We start from the raw sequence: 18,332 nt of genomic DNA, 5'->3' as shown, positions 1-18,332 counted from the left end.
CAGTTACAAATTTAATAACTTAAAAACCTCAGAAAAACAGAACTGAGCAAACCAACCAACCAACCAACCAACCAAACAAACAAACAAACAAACAAACAAACAAACAAACAAACAAACAAATAAACAAACAAACAAACCAGAGACCAGGTAAGAACATTGTTGAGGTTTAAATTTATAATCTTAAATACTTATATGCTGATTATATTGCTTTATAAGAAAGGCCCAACTCTGAGTACACTCTGTGCCGACAGGACTGACAGGAAATTACATGCTTTTGCAGGCAAAAAGTGAAACTAAGCAGAGTGTTTGATCGAAACTTAAAGTGTGTGTGACGTCTATATAAATGACTAGGCTTCCTGTTTTGTGCTTCAGACCTGGGGTTGTGTGTTCAGGTCTCCATATCCGGATATGTAAAATAAAGATAATTTTTTAAAGTAAAAAGACCACTTTTGAGCCGTGTCTTTTTGGCCGTAAAGAATACCAAAGGACCGGAATTTAATAACATTAAAAGCAAACAATAAATGAGCAAAGTAGTGCATGATAAATATAGATGACAAATACAAAGTGCAATATAGAAACACTGGGTAAAAAGAAATGAACAATTAAAAAGGAGGATAACAGATGTGAGCAGTAGTTAAACAGTAGAAATAAATATATAATAAACAAACAAAAATAGATAATAAATGAAAGCCAGGTCTGAAAGGTGAGTTTGGCTTTAAAAGCATGAAAACACACTGCTGTCTTCAGGAAGGCTGCTCCAGTAACAGAAAGTCATCTACATGTGGGTTTAGTTCTGACTTTAGGGACAAGTAAAAAAATAAAATAAAATAAAAACATCTGTCCAGACAACCTGACAGTCAAAAATATAAACTCAGGAACTTAAAAGGAAAATTGTGCTGACTTTGAACGTCCGCATCAAGATAAACTTACAGATTTAAGAGTCAAAAAGTGTCAAAACGTCTGTATCCTTACCTGAGAGTTTCAAGTTTACAGTCAGGACTCTTTAGTCCAACACACAGCAAATCCAATTCTGAATCCTGCAGCTTGTTCAAGCTCAGGTCCAGCTCTCTCAGATGATTGGATGGGGAGCTGAGAATTTCAGACAAAGCTTCAAAGCTTCTTTTTGAGAGTTTACAATCTCTCAGTCTGAGGAAGAATAACAATGGAGACATATTCTTTTATTCATCTAGCATTATTAAACATATTTGTTCATAGATTCACTTACAGCACTTTCTTGGATGCTTTGACCACTGGCAGCAGCTTCAACAATGCCTCCTCTGAACGGGAGTATTTCTCCAGGTCGAACCCATCCAGATCTGATGACAGTAAGATGAAGACCAGAGCCGACCACTGAGCAGGAGACAGTTGATCTGTGGAGAGACGTCCTGATCTCAGGGACTGTTGGATCTCCTCCACTAGAGAACGATCATCCAGTTCATTCAGACAGTGGAACAGGTTGATGCTTTTCTCTGCAGACAGTTTTCCACTGAGCTTCTTCTTGATGTAGTGAACTGTTTCCTGATTGGTCTGTGAGCTACTTCCTGTCTGTGTCAGCATGCATAGGAGATCCTGATTGGTCTGCAGTGAAAGACCCAGGAGGAAGCGGAGGAACAAGTCCAGGTGTCCATTTGGACTCTCTAAGGCTTTGTCCACAGCACTCTGGTAGAAGTCTTTTACAGTAAGTGTTTTCTGGAAGATTTTAAAGCGAGGAGATTGTTTCTTAAGCAGGTTGACTCCAGAGTTGATGAAGGTCAGATAGACATGAAGAGCAGCAAAGAACTCCTGAATGCTCAGATGGACGAAACAGTAAACAACGTTGTTGAACATGTGGCACTCATCAGCTTTAAAGATCTGTGTGAACACTCCTGAGTACACTGAGGCTGCTCTGATATCGATGCCACACTCTGTCAGGTCTGATTCATAGAAGATCAGGTTTCCTTTCTGCAGCTGATCAAAGGCCAGTTTTCCCAGAGACTCAATGATCTTCCTGCACGACTCTGTCTCAGCTCCTCCATCATACTTGATGTCCTTCGTTTTTAGGTGAAATAGCACAAGGCGTAGGTAGAGCTCTGTGAGAGTCTTAGGCAGATCTTCGCTCTCTTTGGTCTTCATGACAAACTCCAGAACTGTAGCAGTGATCCAGCAGAAGACTGGGATGTGGCACATGATGTGGAGGCTTCGTGATGTCTTGATGTGGGAGATGATGCTGCTGGCCTGCTCCTCATCTCTGAATCTCTTCCTGAAGTACTCCTCCTTCTGTGGGTCAGTGAACCCTCTGACCTCTGTCACCACGCCAACACAGTCAGGAGGGATCTGATTGGCTGCTGCAGGTCGTGTGGTTATCCAGAGGCGAGCAGAGGGAAGCAGTTTCCCCCTGATGAGGTTTATCAGCAGCACATCCACTGAGGTGGACTTTCTAGGGTCAGTCAGGATTGTAGTTTTGTGGAAGTTCAGAGGAGGTCGACACTCATCCAGACCATCAAGGATGAACACAACCTGGAAGTCTTCAAAGATGTAGATTCCTGCTTTTTTGGTTTCAGTGAAGAAGTGATGAACAAGTTCCACCAAGCTGAACTTTTCCTCTTTCAGCAGATTCAGCTCTCTGAAAGTGAATGGAAACATGAACTGGATGTCCTGGTTGGCTTTGTCTTCAGCCCAGTCCAGAGTGAACTTCTGTGTTAGGACTGTTTTCCCAATGCCAGCCACTCCCATTGTCAGCACTGTTCTGATTGGTTTATCTCTTCCAGGTGGGAGTTTAAAGATGTCTTCTTGTCTGATGGTTGTTTCTGGTCTGTCCGGTTTCCTGGATGCTGTTTCAATCTGTCTGACCTCATGTTCATCATTAACCTCTGCAGTCCCTCCCCCTGTGATGTAGAGCTCTGTGTAGATCTGACTCAGGAGGGTCGGGTTTTCTGTTGTAGAAATCCCCTCGAGCACACACTGGAACTTCTGTTTCAGGTCTGACTTGAGTTTGAGCTGACACTCAGTGAGAATCTCTGCATGAATAAACAGCAAATGACACAAATGAGAAAACTGCATTCTGGTTACTGTGGTTATGTGTTCAGTTCACTGGACTCTTGGTGTCATGATCCGGGTGAGTCTGAGTAACTTTCCACAGCATCAGCTCTCCTCCCCTGGGTGGAGCCCTCCTCGCTCCTCCCTGCTCCTCACCTATTGCTAATTACTCCGGCAGTATCTATGAGCAGCACTCACAATGAACCTTCTCCAGATTGTCTGCTTAGCACAGTCAGTTCTCTGCCTCACATTTTGTTTTGTGCTCCTCAGCTTGTTTCGCGTAACCCTCTTTTCCTGTTCCCTAGTCGGCACCTGGATACATCTTCCAACTCTCGCCATAAGTCACGCCTCAATGTGAGTGAAGTTGGCCCCCCCCCACCTTCTTCAAATCCAACAAAAGTGGTATCAAACGTTTGTGCTACGTTTGTGCTGCAAAAAATTTTGTTTGTGCTGCTATCATTTTAAAGATATTAATAAAAATTTCTAGAGGTCATCAAAGGTCAACCAGCCCCCCCATATTAATGGAATCAAACAAAATTGGTGTCAATCAGTTGTGCTATGTTTGTGCTGCTTTGTGCTGCTAAAATTGTCGTTTGTGCTGCTTCTGTTTTAAAGATATTAATGAAAAGGTAAAGGTCAAAAGGTCAACCAGCCCCCCCACATTACCCAAATCAAACAAAATTGATGTCAAACGTTTGTGCTACGTTTGTGCTACGTTTGTGCTGGTTTGTGCTGCAAAATTTTTTGTTTGTGCCGCTATCATTTTAAAGATATTAATAAAAAATTCTAGAGGTCATCGGAGGTCAACCAGCCCCCCCATATTAATGGAATCAAACAAAATTGATGTTAAACGTTTGTGCTGGTTTGTGCTGCAAAAATGTTTGTTTGTGCTGCTAACATTTTAAAATTTTTAATAAAATAACGTCTTGATGCGTGCTTAATCATCCAGGTAAGTAAATCCCAAAAGGTTGATTCTGTTCATCTGGACATTTTCAGTTGGAGAAACGTTTCGTCACTCATCCAAGTGACTTCTTCAGTCTCAGCTGACTGCAGGTTTCCCCAACCTTATAAACACATGTGAGTGAAATTGGCCCCCCTACCTTCTTCAAATCGAACAAAATTGATGTCAAACATTTGTCCTGCAAATTACTTTGTTTGTGCAGGTTATGTTTCCCTAATTTTATAAACAGTACGTGTACAGTGAGAGAGAGATGTTACATCTGTCTTCACTTGCATCCCAGTCATAGAAGCGTTGGAGGTCGTTCATAAGATTACAGGATCACCCCAACCTCAGCAACAAGACCACTCTCAGCACTGATCAGTTGTGTTTGCTTTTGGAACTGTGTCTTAATTCCACCTATTTTGCATAAGGGTCAGTACAGGCAGAAACCTAGGTGTGCCATGGGTTCCCACAGGCCCCTGGACAAAGTCACCAAACCAGTTCGTAAGCAGGTACAGGTGTGGCCAGAAGGGTCCTCAGAGGCACTGCAAGACTGCTTTTCCACCACAGGCAGCTACACACGACAACACTACAGACTTTAAGGAATATACAGAAATTGTTACTGCCTACATCCCAAAATGCATCGATGATGTCACAGAGACCAGGTGTCACGGGTTGCTTAGAGGATCCACTCGCAGGACTCATGAGTAGCGTTTAAACAGAGACGGTTTATTTACAGATCTTCACCAAGTGTATGTACAGACAGTGCGGGGTTAGTGCTATATAGAAGACGTGAGGGGCAGGGCTCCAGGGAAAACGGGGAAAATCACACACGCGCTCAGTTCAACCTCTCTCTTCTCCGCTAGCAACCAGTCGCTCCCTCCACACTCCACACGGGGAATCTAGGAACAAAGAAACACTCGTTAAGTCTCTGAGACGGAGGCACAGGAAACTTGAGCTAGACGTGTACTGACTAGAGCCTTCACAACAATCCAGTGTTGAACAGCTGATCTCCTCCTTCTAATATACCAGCTGGTCTGATGAGGCCCAGGTGTTCCCAATCCAGGAAGGCGTGGACCGAGGGCGTGAAGCCGCCATGAGTTCCACCCCTGCACAACAGGGCAGAGAAGGAGAGAGGGGGAGAGAGAGGGAAAAAGAGAAGAGAAGGATGGCTAGGAGTGGAGAGATTCTGATCAGCACCTTGCCGATCCTGCAGGTCGTGACACCAGGCCTATCACTGTCTGGGCCAATCAGAAACCATGGCTCACAGGTCAGGTTTAAATGCTCCTAAGGTTGCAAAATGCAAGCCTTCAGAGCCGGGAATTAGGTGAGCCAAAGAACAGCAAGGGCAAACCTGTCACGTGGCATCAGCTACAGCAAAGCTTCAGCGACAGCAGAGATACTTGAGGCAGTGGCAAGGAATACAAACCATCACAGACTACAAGCCCACTCTGCAGACCGTGGTGACACAATCCCCAGACAGTGTGTGGAGATCCCTTGCCAAAATCAGTACCGCCGTTCCCACATGCCTCAAGGCCTCCACCATCATTACTGTACCCAAGAAGTCATCTACCTCCTGCTTTAAGGACTACCGTCCTGTCAAACTCACCTCCATCATTATGAAGTGCTTTGAACGGTTAGTCAGTTAGTGTGTTGAGCCCCCTTCTCTTCACTCTGCTGACCCACGACGAGATCTACTACAGGGGTGAAGTTAACCATCTGGCAGAGTGGTGCAGCAACAACAACCTGTCCCTGAATGTGGAGAAGACCAACAGCGACTCTACTTCCTCTGCAAACTGAGAAGCACAAGTATGACTCCTGCACTAGGTTCTGCAGGAAAAAATGACTACGGGTAGTGAGAGCAGCTGCACCTGCCTCACCTGGAAGGTCCTCTCCATTACAGGTGACTCCACTCATCCCTTCAGCAGCGTCTTCAGTTTGCTGCCATCAGGAAGGATACTGAAGAGCCTCCGGGCCAGAACACACAGACTGAGAGACAGCTTTGTCCATCGGGCTGTCAGGATGCTGACCATCTCTGAATCGAGAAGGGGGGCCCAAGGGTACATCGTTCGCCATCCTACAATGCTGTGATTGTAGCCATTCCCCACTTTCTGTGAATGGTACTCATGGCCATTAATCAGTAGGCTTTGATTAGTTGTCATTGATCAATGGTCATAAGAATTTGCATACTAACAATCATGGAACTAACCCCTCAGCCCATTGTTCATTCAGTGGTGCTAGTTTCCTTCACTATGCAAATGTAGTGTTTATAAGGTTGGGGAAACCTGCAGTCAGCTGAGACTGAAGAAGTCACTTGGATGAGTGACGAAACGTTTCTCCAACTGAAAATGTCCAGATGAACAGAATCAACCTTTTGGGATTTACTTACCTGGATGATTAAGCACGCATCAAGACGTTATTTTATTTAAAAATTTTCAAATGATAGCAGCACAAACAAACATTTTTGCAGCACAAACCAGCACAAACCAGCACAAACGTTTGACATCAATTTTGTTTGTTTCCATTAATATGGGGGGGCTGGCTGTCCTTTTGACCTTTACCTTTACATTAATATCTTTAAAACAGAAGCAGCACAAACGACAATTTTAGCAGCACAAACCAGCACAAACATAGCACAACTGACTGACACCAATTTTGTTTGATTCCATTAATATGGGGGGGGCTGGTTGACCTCTGATGACCTCTAGAAATTTTTATTAATATCTTTAAAATGATAGCGGCACAAACAAAAATTTTGCAGCACAAACCAGCATAAACGTAGCACAAACGTTTGATACCACTTTTGTTGGATTTGAAGAAGGTGGGGGGGTCCAACTTCACTCACATCACGCCTCAGGATTCTGGCCTGCCACTGCTGGGAAAACTCACTCTTGCAAACTGCCATCCTCACCTGCCTGCCTCCCTGTGCACCCACATCTCACTCTGTACCCAGATTTAATTCATCTCCTCCTCCAGCTGATCTCCCCCTGCAGCCACGTAACACCTCTTAGTTTTTAAATCTTGGACTCATTCACTACACTGTGGACCACTCTGATTATTATCTCCCAGGCACGTGCAGAAGGGGGGGCTAGAGGGGCTTGAGCACCCGCCCCTTTCCTGATGGGTGCCCAAAGTGCCCTTTTGTTGAGGCATTTTTTTTTAAAAAAACTATTATTATTTTTTTTTTAATGTGTGTGTGTGTGCGGAGTCCTGTCTGTGCCCTTCAACAATAATATTTAACTATTAATCACAGTTTTGCTAAATAAGAGGATCTGGCTTGCATCAGTCACATGACCACATTAACCAATGATCGCCCTCGATGGCAGAACGCGCTGGTTACGAGCCGGGAACGAGCTCACAAAGAGCACGCGCATTTGTTGCGGTCCGGAGCTGTAAGAGAAACACAAGTTAACTCAGAGACACAGACTGATGCGACAAACCCAGTAAGTAGGTGTACAGCGTACACTGTAGTGTGTAGCACCCAGGAGTATCAGCTTATTACGTACACGTTGGTAAGTTGTCTTGTTGCAGCTGACGAACTGAAACAAACGGGCGTGCTGTGTGTGCAACAGCGCGACAAACATTACCTGTCCTTTTATTAACTGCACAAGTAGTGCTGGTCATAGCTGCTGGCTACCTGTGTAAGGCTGTCATAGGTCTGTAGCTCTGTCACCGTTTTAGTGAACATATTTAGTTTTAAAGTAAGTTACAGAGCATTTCCTGCCTTTCTGGGGGGATTATATTTCACTAAAAAACGATCTAATATACATGTCCACATAATTATGCATTATTATAATTATAATATATTAAAAACACGCTGTATTTTAAAGAACATACATTAAGATACAGATTATATTAGATTTATATTTTAAATAAGACAAAATTTGGATTTTACAGCAGTAAAATTATTGTATCTCTACAGTTTAAACATGTAATAAGCTTTCCCCCTGCACAGAGTGGATAGTGAAACAAATGGAATCATCATAAATACATTATTTCATATTTATTACTTCCCCCTCCTCATTGCTTTATTATTGTAGCTCTAGTAATAAATAATAATGTAAGGATTCTGGATCAGCACCATGATGCCCATAGTATATACAGTATTCTGAAGAAGGTCTAAAATGTCATTGTGTGTGCGTGCATGTGTGTGTTTTATGTATATGGATTTTTAAAAAAAATATTACTCATGATATAACATTGTCCAGACATGGCTGGTAAGGACATGAGGAGGAAACAGTAGGAGCTGTGTGAGGCTACTAAAGGCAGTGCTATAACATTTTTCTGTCATCATTTTATTATAGATTAAGTGCAAGAGTTGTTAGGTGTGGATAATTAGATTATAGTTTATTGCAATAGCAAGTTGTGCCTTGTTCTCAGATAGACAGCAAGTGGAGAGTGATATATGAAATGATGGGATGGAAGGAAGAAGAGAAGCGAAGAGTGATTCACAGGCAGAGCCTAAATTATTTCTCACAGTTTTTTGTTGCCTTATGGTTCCAAGCGCTGTCACCAATCTTTGCATTTTGTTATTATCTCATGACACTTGTTTAATCAGCTACCATCTCTCCTGTGGACTTTTTAATGTCTACAGTCTCAGATCAACACAGCTCTGCCCTCCAGCACTATCAGCAGCAGGAGCAGCAGAAACACCTCAACAGCAACATTGTACTGTGGCTGTAGCTCAGGTGGCAGAGCAGGTCAGCCACTAATCAGAAGGTCGGTGGTTCGATCCCAGGCTGCCTCCTGGCTGCATGCCAAATATCCTTGGGCAAGATACCAACCCCATGTTTGCCTACTGGTGGTGGTCAGAGGGCCCGGTGGCGCCAGTGTCCGGCAGCCTCGCCTCTGTCAGTGCGCCCCAGGGCAGCTGTGGCTACAATGTAGCTTGCTATCGCCTGTGTGTGAATGGGTGACTGAATGTAGTGTAAAGTGCTTTGGGGTCCTTAAGGACTAGAAAAGCGCTATACAAATGCAGGCCATTTACCATGTACCCATCAGGTAAAACATCGGCGACGTTTGCTTTGCCTTGTTGCCCATATTAGATTCTTGATGAATGTGTGTTGTTGTTAATGTGCCCCTTTTTAACTTTGAGCACCCACCCCTTTAAACCTCTCTGCACGGCCCTGTTATCTCCTTTGTTCCAGTGATCCTGGATAGTTTCTATTCGCCCATTTCTGCCCCTGTTGTTCCTTTGACCTGCCTCAGCTTATGTTCTGGCCTCAGCTCTGCACTTCTCATAATACCTCGCTTGCTGTTGAATTTAGCCGTGATTCAGCTTTCTCCGTCAAGAAATCTAGTAAAATACATTTCTGTTAAAAGTCACTCAGCCTCCGTTTTTTGGTTCTGTGCTTGACTCCATTTCTTTTCATGAGCCATTGAGCCCTGACACTTGGGTTACAACTGAGGGCAGGTTTTATAGAGACATATTTGATTTAATTATGTTTATTTATACAGCACCAAATCAATACTAGCAACATTTCACATATTACATAAACAACACTATGGAGCCAGTAATGAATAAATATTTAGAATAAATGAAAGAATTTCAAGTATAAAAGTTTTCTTTTTAATTCCTCCAAATAACAACAAGAGTCACCCCAATGTGCTTTATATTGTAAGATAAAGAACCTACAATAATACAACAGAAAAAAACCCCAACTATCTTTTTGGGTCCTGAAAACTGAAGGCTCTCCCTCCCATTCTACTTTTAAATACTCTGTGAACAACAAGTAGGCCTGCAGAGCGAAAGCGAAGTGCTCTAATAGGGGGATATGGTACTAGAAGGTCATTAAGGTAAGATGGGGCCTGATTACTTAAGACCTTGTATGTGAGGAGCAGGATTTTGAATTCTGGATTTAACAGGAAGTCGATACAGGAGAAATCTGCTCTCTCTTTCTAGTCCCTGTCAGGACTCTTGCTGCAGCATTTTGGATTAACTGAAGGCTTTTCAGCGAGTTTTTAGGACTTCCTGATAATAATGAATTACAGTCGTCCAGCCTGGAATTAATAAATGCATGAACTAGTTTTTCAGAGTCTCTCTGAGACAGGATATTTCTAACTTTAGAGATGTTGCACAAATGTAAGAATGAAGTCTTACATGTTTGTTTAATATGTGCATTGAAACATGTCCTGGTCAAAAATGACTACAAGGTTCCTCACAGTGTTACTGGAGGCCAAGGTAATGCCATCCAGAGTAAGAATCTGGTTAGATACCATATTTCTAAGATAGAAGTTAAAAACAATAAAAATGTAAAAACTAAAAGCCATAGAATTAAGACATGTAGGATCGGGTGAACAAATGTGTCAACTTGGTTTTAAAAACCTCCACAGAGCAGCCTGCCGAATATCTTGTGGGAGGTTGTTCCACAGAAACGGGGCATGAAAAGAAAAAGCTCTCCAATTGTCTTTTTTCTGGCTCTAAGAACTTTTAGAAGACCAGAGTCCTGAGATTGGAGAGCACGAGATGGAACATAAAGGTGTAAAAGGTCGGAGAGGTATGAAGGTGCCAATCCGTTTAAAGCCTTGTAGGTGAGCAGCAGGAACTTAAAATCTGCTCGAACCTGACAAGGTAGCCAGTGAAGACATCTCAGAACAGGGTAATGTGCTCAAATTTCCCAGTTCTTGTTAAAATGCGAGCAGCTGCATTTTGCACCATCTGCAGACCTCTAAAACTTTTCTTTGGTAGGCCAGAAAGAAGAGCATTGCAATAATCAATACGGGAAGACACAAATGCATGGACAAGAACCTCTGCAGTGTCGCTTGACAAAACTTGTCTGATTCTGGCTGATGTTCCTCTAATGATAAAAGGCGGTCTTTGTTATCTCTTTCACATGAGATCCAAAGGAGAGCACCATGTCGAACCACACACCCAAGTTTTTTACCTTGTTTCTGCAATTTATGACACTGTCATCAATTCTCAAGATCTAATTTTGGGACAAGTGCTGAAATTTGTGTGGCCCAATGACCATCAACTCTGTCTTATCAGTATTTAGGAGCAAGAAATTGTCCGATAACCAGCCCTTAATTGCAGATAAACAACATTCTAGTTTAGAGACTTCAGCACAATTTCCAATGGTTAAAGGAACATAAAGCTGCAGGTCATCAGCGTAACAATGAAAGGTTACATTAAAAGAATGTAAAAGAACACCAAGAGGCAGCAGGTACATAGAAAACAGCAATGGTCCCAGTATGGAGCCCTGAGGGACCCCATGCCTCACTGCACAAGTCTCGGAGAGATCGTTTTTAAAACTAACAGTCTGAGACCTCCCAAACAGGTGAGATTTCAGCCATGATAAAACATTTCCTGTAATTCCAATAAAATAGATACCATATTTCTAGGATTTTCAGGGCCCAGTACAATAACCTCAGTTTTACCTGAATTAAGAAGCAGAAAGTTAGCGGCCGTCCAGGTCTTTATGTCTTTAAGACATTCCTGCAGTTTAACTAATCGGTGTGTGTTATCTGGCTTCATGGACAGATAGAGCTGGGTGTCATCAGCATAGCAGTGTAAATGTATGCTATGTCTTCTAATGATGCTGCCTAAAGGAAGTATGGTAATGGGAGCGTTTCCAGCAGAAGGCTGAAGTGGAATCTCCCAGAAAGCCGCAGAAGAAAAAACATGAGCTGAGATTTCAGTCAAATAAGGAGAACTGTGGCTTTCCTCCAACCTTTGACCAATCACCTTAGTGTCCTGTTTATCAACCATAATAAAAAGCATTTACTGTCTGGCCATTTTTTTGTTTGGGTCTCCAAACAGCAGAAAGAAATGGCAGCCATTTTTTTAACTTTACCTTCAACTGGTAAATAGATTTAAGAAAAAGCACTTTGGGACACGTCACAAATATGAACAAACTGTTGTTGTCGCCTCATTTATGTTGATAAAACAGCTCTAAAACCAATCTGACAATATAAATCTGTAAAATGGGCAGAAAACCTGCTGCTGGTCCCATTTTAATCAAACCAACCCAAAGAGCAGATATTCATGTGTACACAGGAGGTTATTTGTGCAGATGCATAAAACACAAACTGTTGGCTTTCTGCAGTCTCTCACTCCTGAAAGTGTTGGCAAGTGTTTTGGAGTTATTATTTATATGGATGCTTATAGCACCTGTGTAATGTTAACTAATGTTTTTATTGTTTATGGGTTTTTTGTTTAGTCATTCCCTGACTTACCTTTGGGTTCTGGGATGGTTTTATTTAAATTCTCCAACAGATCATTCCTGCTTAACCTCCCCAAAAGATTTTTAGCGACTTCAAAAGTGTTGATAGAGTAGGTATCAAACATCAGATCCACTATGTTTGTCCTCTCTGCATTCTCCAGTTCACTCTCTGGGATTGCTGGTAAACCTTCTACAGACCCGTTCTTCAGATGCCACTTAAATTCTTCAAAATCTTCACGTCCCAAATCCTTCAAAGTCCCCAGAAGGATTTCTTTAGGTGTCGTCATCTTTTACCCTGTAAGGAGCCGATAAACAAAGACTGTAACAACAGCTGGAGAGGTAATTGTCTGATTTATCAGAATTTAACTTGATTCTAACAGCAGTTCATCACTACTACCAATAAATTTCTAAGAATGCAACAAAATTGCACATGAAGAAGCACATAGAGAAGTATCCAAGTAACACTTTGCTACAATATAAAACAAACTATTATAAATAAAGAAAATATATAAACTAAATATATATACACTACCCGTCAAACGTTTTTGAACACCCCAATTTTTCCAGTGTTTTTGTCACGGTTTGCGAGCCATGTGTAAATTATTAAAGGACCCTTTATGCAGGCAGCTCAGATGCAAGTGAGTTTATTCATCACACGGTGATACAAACAGAAATGGCAAAGGTGAGCATGGTAACTAAGCAAAAACCTAAACCGGGAAAACTAACAGTACATGAATATGAAGAAATACACGAAGGGAAGACGAAAACACGGAACACAAGGGGTGGGAGCAAAGCACCACAACACATCACTATATAGACAGTTACACAGAGGATGACACAGAAGGCAACAACACAGGGACAGAACAAATGGACAGAGAAGACTAAACACAGAACAGTAGTGATGTGACGTTCTGTATCGAGGCTTCGAAGCTTGTGTCGAGTAATGGAGGGGGCGTTTCCGCGATGCGCGTATCGAAGCTTGCTTCATTTATGGGAGGAGCTGAAAATGATGACGTCCGACGCCTCGCTGCCCGGCTGTACCACGTGACTGGTTCATGAAGTGGTTCGAACTTTGCCGCGAGCTATGACAGCGATATAAACCCCTCAGACTTCATTCAAAATGTGGGTGTTTGATGGAGAGCTGCGGTTAGTGAGAGTTTGGAGACAGTTTGGAGGTTTATGAGAGTGAGGAGAGAAAGTCAGGAGAGAATGGAGCCAGCTAAGAAGAGGAGGATGTCCTCCCCTGTGTGGGAACATTTTGATCTTATTCCTCCCAACAAGGTATGTAAATTTCTACAGAAGATGTATTTTCATAATACTGATGGTGCAATAAAACCTATGTGAAGCTGTCTGTACTTTTGTACAAGGTGAAGTGTTTGCTATGTGCCAGGGAGCTGGGATATAACAACAACACCTCATCCATGCTTAGGCACTACAGAGCTTTGCATGAGAATAAGGGGAACACCGATTGTGGAGCAAGACCAGGTGAGCCATCAAATGCCATGATAATATAGCATGCAGTAATGTTACTAAATGATATAACAATATTATACAGCTGTAATAAGTTACGTGTGTGCTATTTATATTTGTGCTTTGTCTTTATTGTCTTTCCTCAGGAGAACTAGGGCTGCTCAATTAATCAAATTTTAATCACAATTACGATCTGGGCTTTCAACGATCATTAAAAATGACTGAGCCGATTATTAGCCCCTCCCTCGTGCTTTACTCTCGCGCTGCTCAGTGTGGCAAATCGAGCGCACCTCTCTGCATTTCAAACACGTGTCACAACAATTAAGAGCAGCGGTCTTCAACCTGTTTTGCGCCATGGACCGGTTTATGCCCGACAATATTTTCACGGACCGGCCTTTAAGGTGTCGCGGATAAATACAACAAAATAAAACTAGTACCGGTACCGAAAAAAATAAAATTTATTCATAACACACGTGAAAAGACCCAGGAAAACCGAGTAAACGATAAAAACGATAACAAAATAACGCTGAAAACCGATAAAAACCCTGAAAACTATACATTTAACACCTGAGCCTCAACTCTCGCAGCCCGGTACCAAATGACTCACGGACCGGTACTGCTTAATCGCGGGGACCGCTGATTAAGAGGACCCGAGGGAAGCTCGGAAAGCTAAGCAGAAGTTATTTGGAGAGGAGAGTGACTGCTGTTGGTTGAAAAGAGAGGTAAAAAAAACTTCAGTGGTGTGGAAACATTATGGGTTCGCGGAGTCAGACGTGGATCAAGTAGACACAGTGTGTAAACTTTGCTACAGTGTAGCTGCACCACAGAGCAACACTGCAAAGTTCACTAAACATAGATGTTTACATTTTTCATTTATTTTTTATATTGCAGACATTTGCACTGTTATCAGTATTTGCACACTGTTTTATATTATTTTTTGACAATTTTTAAAGTCATTATTCAATACATTGTTATTGTTAAATAAATATCGTCAAATAATCGAGATCTCAATTTCAGTGAAAATAATTGTGATTATCATTTTTGCCATAATCGAGCAGCCCTAAGGAGAACAATCTCAAATAGATGAAGACCTGGTTAGCATGGTGATCGAGGACTCCCAGCCATTTAGCATTGTGGAGGACAAAGGATTTAAAAGATTTGTTAAATCGTTAAATCCTAGCTATGTTCTCCCCACTAAAAAGGCCATAAAAGCAGTGAAAATTTAGTTTTTACAGAATAAAATGTGAACAGGCAGGACTGACGCCTCAGTGTGTAGCTGTCCATACCTCAACGTTACAAAAGCACAACTACTGTCCACACCCCAACCTCACCTCACCTCATAGTAAATGATCATTTCCATTTTAAGCATTTCCAAATGATCATTTTCCATACAGCCAGCATAAATATACACAGTATACTGCATCAATACAATATAGATGCTTTACACACTCCTTTTGTTGTTGACATTTACAGGCTGTGTGCAAAAGGCCACACTCTTCAAATTCATGCCAACTAATATTTTTACGTCCAGTAGGTGTCCTACTAGAGCAAATGAAGCTTCAAGAAGCTTTGCGCTGGGGTGAACCAACTGGATGAAAAGCTTCAGTGCTTCATGAAGCTTCATCTGCCCATCACTACAGAACAGAGTGCACAGAGAAACAAGGGGGGCAGGGAATCAAAACCTAGGAAGCATAGAATAACTCACAAACTAAACTGACATAATACAAAAATCACAAAGACCTGAAAACACTAGATCAGGAGACCCAGGACCCTGACAGATACACAGACGAACCAGCAACTAACAGAGGCAAACACAAGGCTTAAATACACAGAGGGATAACGAGGGAATGAGACACAGAAGGAGGACACAGCTGGGAGTGATTGACAAGACGAGACAGAAGAAACGCAAACTAAACACACTGACATGAGACACGGACCTTCACAACAAAGCAGGAAATACAAAGACTGAACTTAGAGGTACAACAAAACACAGAACCAAAACGTAAGAATAAACAAAGACACATCATGAAATCAAAGATTAACAATACAAAACAGAAAACACTGAGTCACAGACCCAGGATCGTGACAGTTTTATTGAAAATATCCTTTTTATTTTTCATTGCACTCTGAAATGAAAGCATAGTACAAATAAGCAGTTGGAGTTAAAAATAAATCATGAAACACATTTATAGACCAAAGTTTATTCTAAACCTTTGACTGAACACACCCGTGGCTTCTGTCTACAATAGAAATCAAATATTCTCCCATATCTGTAGCAGATGTTCCAGTAAACGTGGACCTTGTAATAATAATAATAACTTTATTTATAAAGCGCTTTCAAACAAAGTGCTGTACAACTAAAGAGATAAATTAAATAAAAGCGATACATAGCAATACAGGTAAAAGACACAATACAAGTTAAAAACAATAAAAATGTAAAAACTAAAAGCCATAGAATTAAGACATGTAGGATCGGGTGAACAAATGTGTCTTCAACTTGGTTTTAAAAACCTCCACAGAGCAGCCTGCCGAATATCTTGTGGGAGGTTGTTCCACAGAAACGGGGCATGAAAAGAAAAAGCTCTCCAATTGTCTTTTTTCTGGCTCTAAGAACTTTTAGAAGACCAGAGTCCTGAGATCGGAGAGCACGAGATGGAACATAAAGGGTTAAAAGGTCGGAGAGGTATGAAGGTGCCAATCCTTTTAAAGCCTTGTAGGTGAGCAGCAAAACCTTAAAATCTGCTCGAACCTGACAAGGTAGCCAGTGAAGACATCTCAGAACAGGGTAATGTGCTCAAATTTCCCAGTTCTTGTTAAAATGCGAGCAGCTGCATTTTGCACCATCTGCAGTTCTCTAAAACGTTTCTTTGGTAGGCCAGAAAGAAGAGCATTGCAATAATCAATACGGGAAGACACAAATGCATGGACAAGAACCTCTGCAGTGTCGCTTGACAAAACTTGTCTGATTCTGGCGATGTTCCTCTAATGATAAAAGGCGGTCTTTGTTATCTCTTTCACCATGTCGAACCACACACCCAAGTTTTTTACCTTGTTCCTGCAATTCATGACACTGTCATCAATTCTCAAGATCTAATTTTGGGACAAGTGCTGAAATTTGTGTGGCCCAATGACCATCACCTCTGTCTTATCAGTATTTAGGAGCAAGAAATTGTCCGATAACCAGCCCTTAATTGCAGATAAACAACATTCTAGTTTAGAGACTTCAGCACAATTTCCAATGGTTAAAGGAACATAAAGCTGCAGGTCATCAGCGTAACAATGAAAGGTTACATTAAAAGAATGTAAAAGAACACCAAGAGGCAGCAGGTACATAGAAAACAGCAATGGTCCCAGTATGGAGCCCTGAGGGACCCCATGCCTCACTGCACAGGTCTCAGAGAGATCGTTTTTAAAACTAACAGTCTGAGACCTCCCAAACAGGTGAGATTTCAGCCATGATAAAACATTTCCTGTAATTCCAATAAAATGTTCAAGCCTATCCAATAAAATGCAGTGATGCACAGTGTCAAACGCAGCACTTAGATAGATACTCAAGATACTCAACTAATCAAAGTGATGTCATGACAAAAATGAATGACCAACAAAACATTTTTCTCCTTCATTTCTGTCACACAAAGCTGTATGTAACATTTCTCGCGGTTAGTATCATGGTTGCTAGGCAACCTGAACAGCGCGAGGCAGGCTAGACTGTCCCATTTCACAAGCCTCTCACTTCCGCACTTTTTGTACTTATAGTACGCACCGTACGTAGTGCGCGTACCTCAAGCGTGCAGACCCTGAATTGGGACACAGCTGCTACTAAGTTTTTGTTTGTTTGTTTGTTTGTTTACAAACTTTATTTACAAACAACAGTATAACATACAAGGCACCATCATTAATCCGAATATGTAACATCCTCGGTTGAGCATTATAGCAAAAAAAAAAACCCATAAAAAAAACAATAAACACAAAGCTAAAATAGTTAGTACAAAAATATAGAACAGTCATTGAAGGATTTGAACCAAAGGCAAAAAATACCATGAGCAAAAAAGGGCAGTCATGATTATAAAATAGGGAGGTTTCTTTTTTTTTAACATAGACTAAACTCGTTAAATAAAACAACAAGTTTATGAGCTTTCTTGTTATTCACAAGTTTCAGCGATTTAGCCCAGAGTTTAAAGTCATTCAGCCTTCTGTTTATAAATGGTTTAGCTTTAAAGTATCTGCATTTGTGAAGAAAAAATTTTCCCATTAACAAAAACGTCCTAATCAACAGGTCAAAATCTGCATTCTCAGCAAGTATTCTAAATTTTATTACTGTCACCGTCAAATGTGGTAACTGGATTCTCCTGGACTGTAGCCAGCTCCACATGTCAGTCCAGAAGGAGTGCACTGATTCACAGTTGAAAAACAAGTGATCCAGACTTTCAATATCATTTTCACAAAATGTGCAGGCGTTCACATCTAAGTTACATTTCTGTCTTAAGAATTCATTGGTTGGATAAACCTCATTAATGATTTTAAAGTGAACCTCTTTTACTTTAGGGGAAAGAGGAAGTGAAATATACTTTTTTCTTATCGCCTTAACCTCCATGGTCTCAAATTCTTTAAGGATATAATTTCTTTTAACCAGATTAGGGCAAATTTCGTTGATCAAAATATTCCTGATCACCTTGTTTGTAAACCTGCTGTCACCAAATTCAACTCCAGCTATGCAGAGCTGCCTCAGTCCAGGAGAAATTTTA

General features: G+C 41.5%; 1 protein-coding gene and 1 long non-coding RNA gene across 3 annotated transcripts in view; both read right to left on the bottom strand.

Moving 5' to 3' along the window:
* The window catches only part of LOC113016963 (NACHT, LRR and PYD domains-containing protein 12-like), a gene marked incomplete at its 3' end in the record, with an annotated part of 43,117 nt that overhangs the window by 18,565 nt on the left and 6,220 nt on the right, over nucleotides 1–18,332 (bottom strand). Inside the window, exons 2-4 of the mRNA XM_026160196.1 lie at nucleotides 12,131–12,412; nucleotides 1,226–2,996; nucleotides 973–1,146 (exon numbers count right to left, since the gene is read on the bottom strand). Of these exons, the coding sequence (XP_026015981.1) occupies nucleotides 973–1,146; nucleotides 1,226–2,996; nucleotides 12,131–12,404 (2,219 nt within the window). The remainder of the gene's footprint in view (nucleotides 1–972; nucleotides 1,147–1,225; nucleotides 2,997–12,130; nucleotides 12,413–18,332) is intronic.
* LOC113016971 (uncharacterized) lies at nucleotides 4,664–6,210 on the bottom strand. 2 transcript variants are annotated; one of them, XR_003271341.1, is made up of 3 exons: nucleotides 5,836–6,210; nucleotides 4,930–5,751; nucleotides 4,664–4,857 (listed from the first exon to the last, which is right to left on the bottom strand). It is a non-coding gene; the product is annotated as an uncharacterized LOC113016971 (long non-coding RNA). The 2 variants fall into 2 exon arrangements; XR_003271342.1 differs by having other exon boundaries at nucleotides 4,930–5,707.

Source organism: Astatotilapia calliptera, chromosome 23 (assembly GCF_900246225.1).
Source record: "Astatotilapia calliptera chromosome 23, fAstCal1.2, whole genome shotgun sequence".
NCBI classification, from domain to species: Eukaryota; Metazoa; Chordata; class Actinopteri; order Cichliformes; family Cichlidae; genus Astatotilapia; species Astatotilapia calliptera.
Note: the sequence above shows the minus strand (reverse complement) of the source record. Positions and strands in the feature narration are given on the sequence as shown.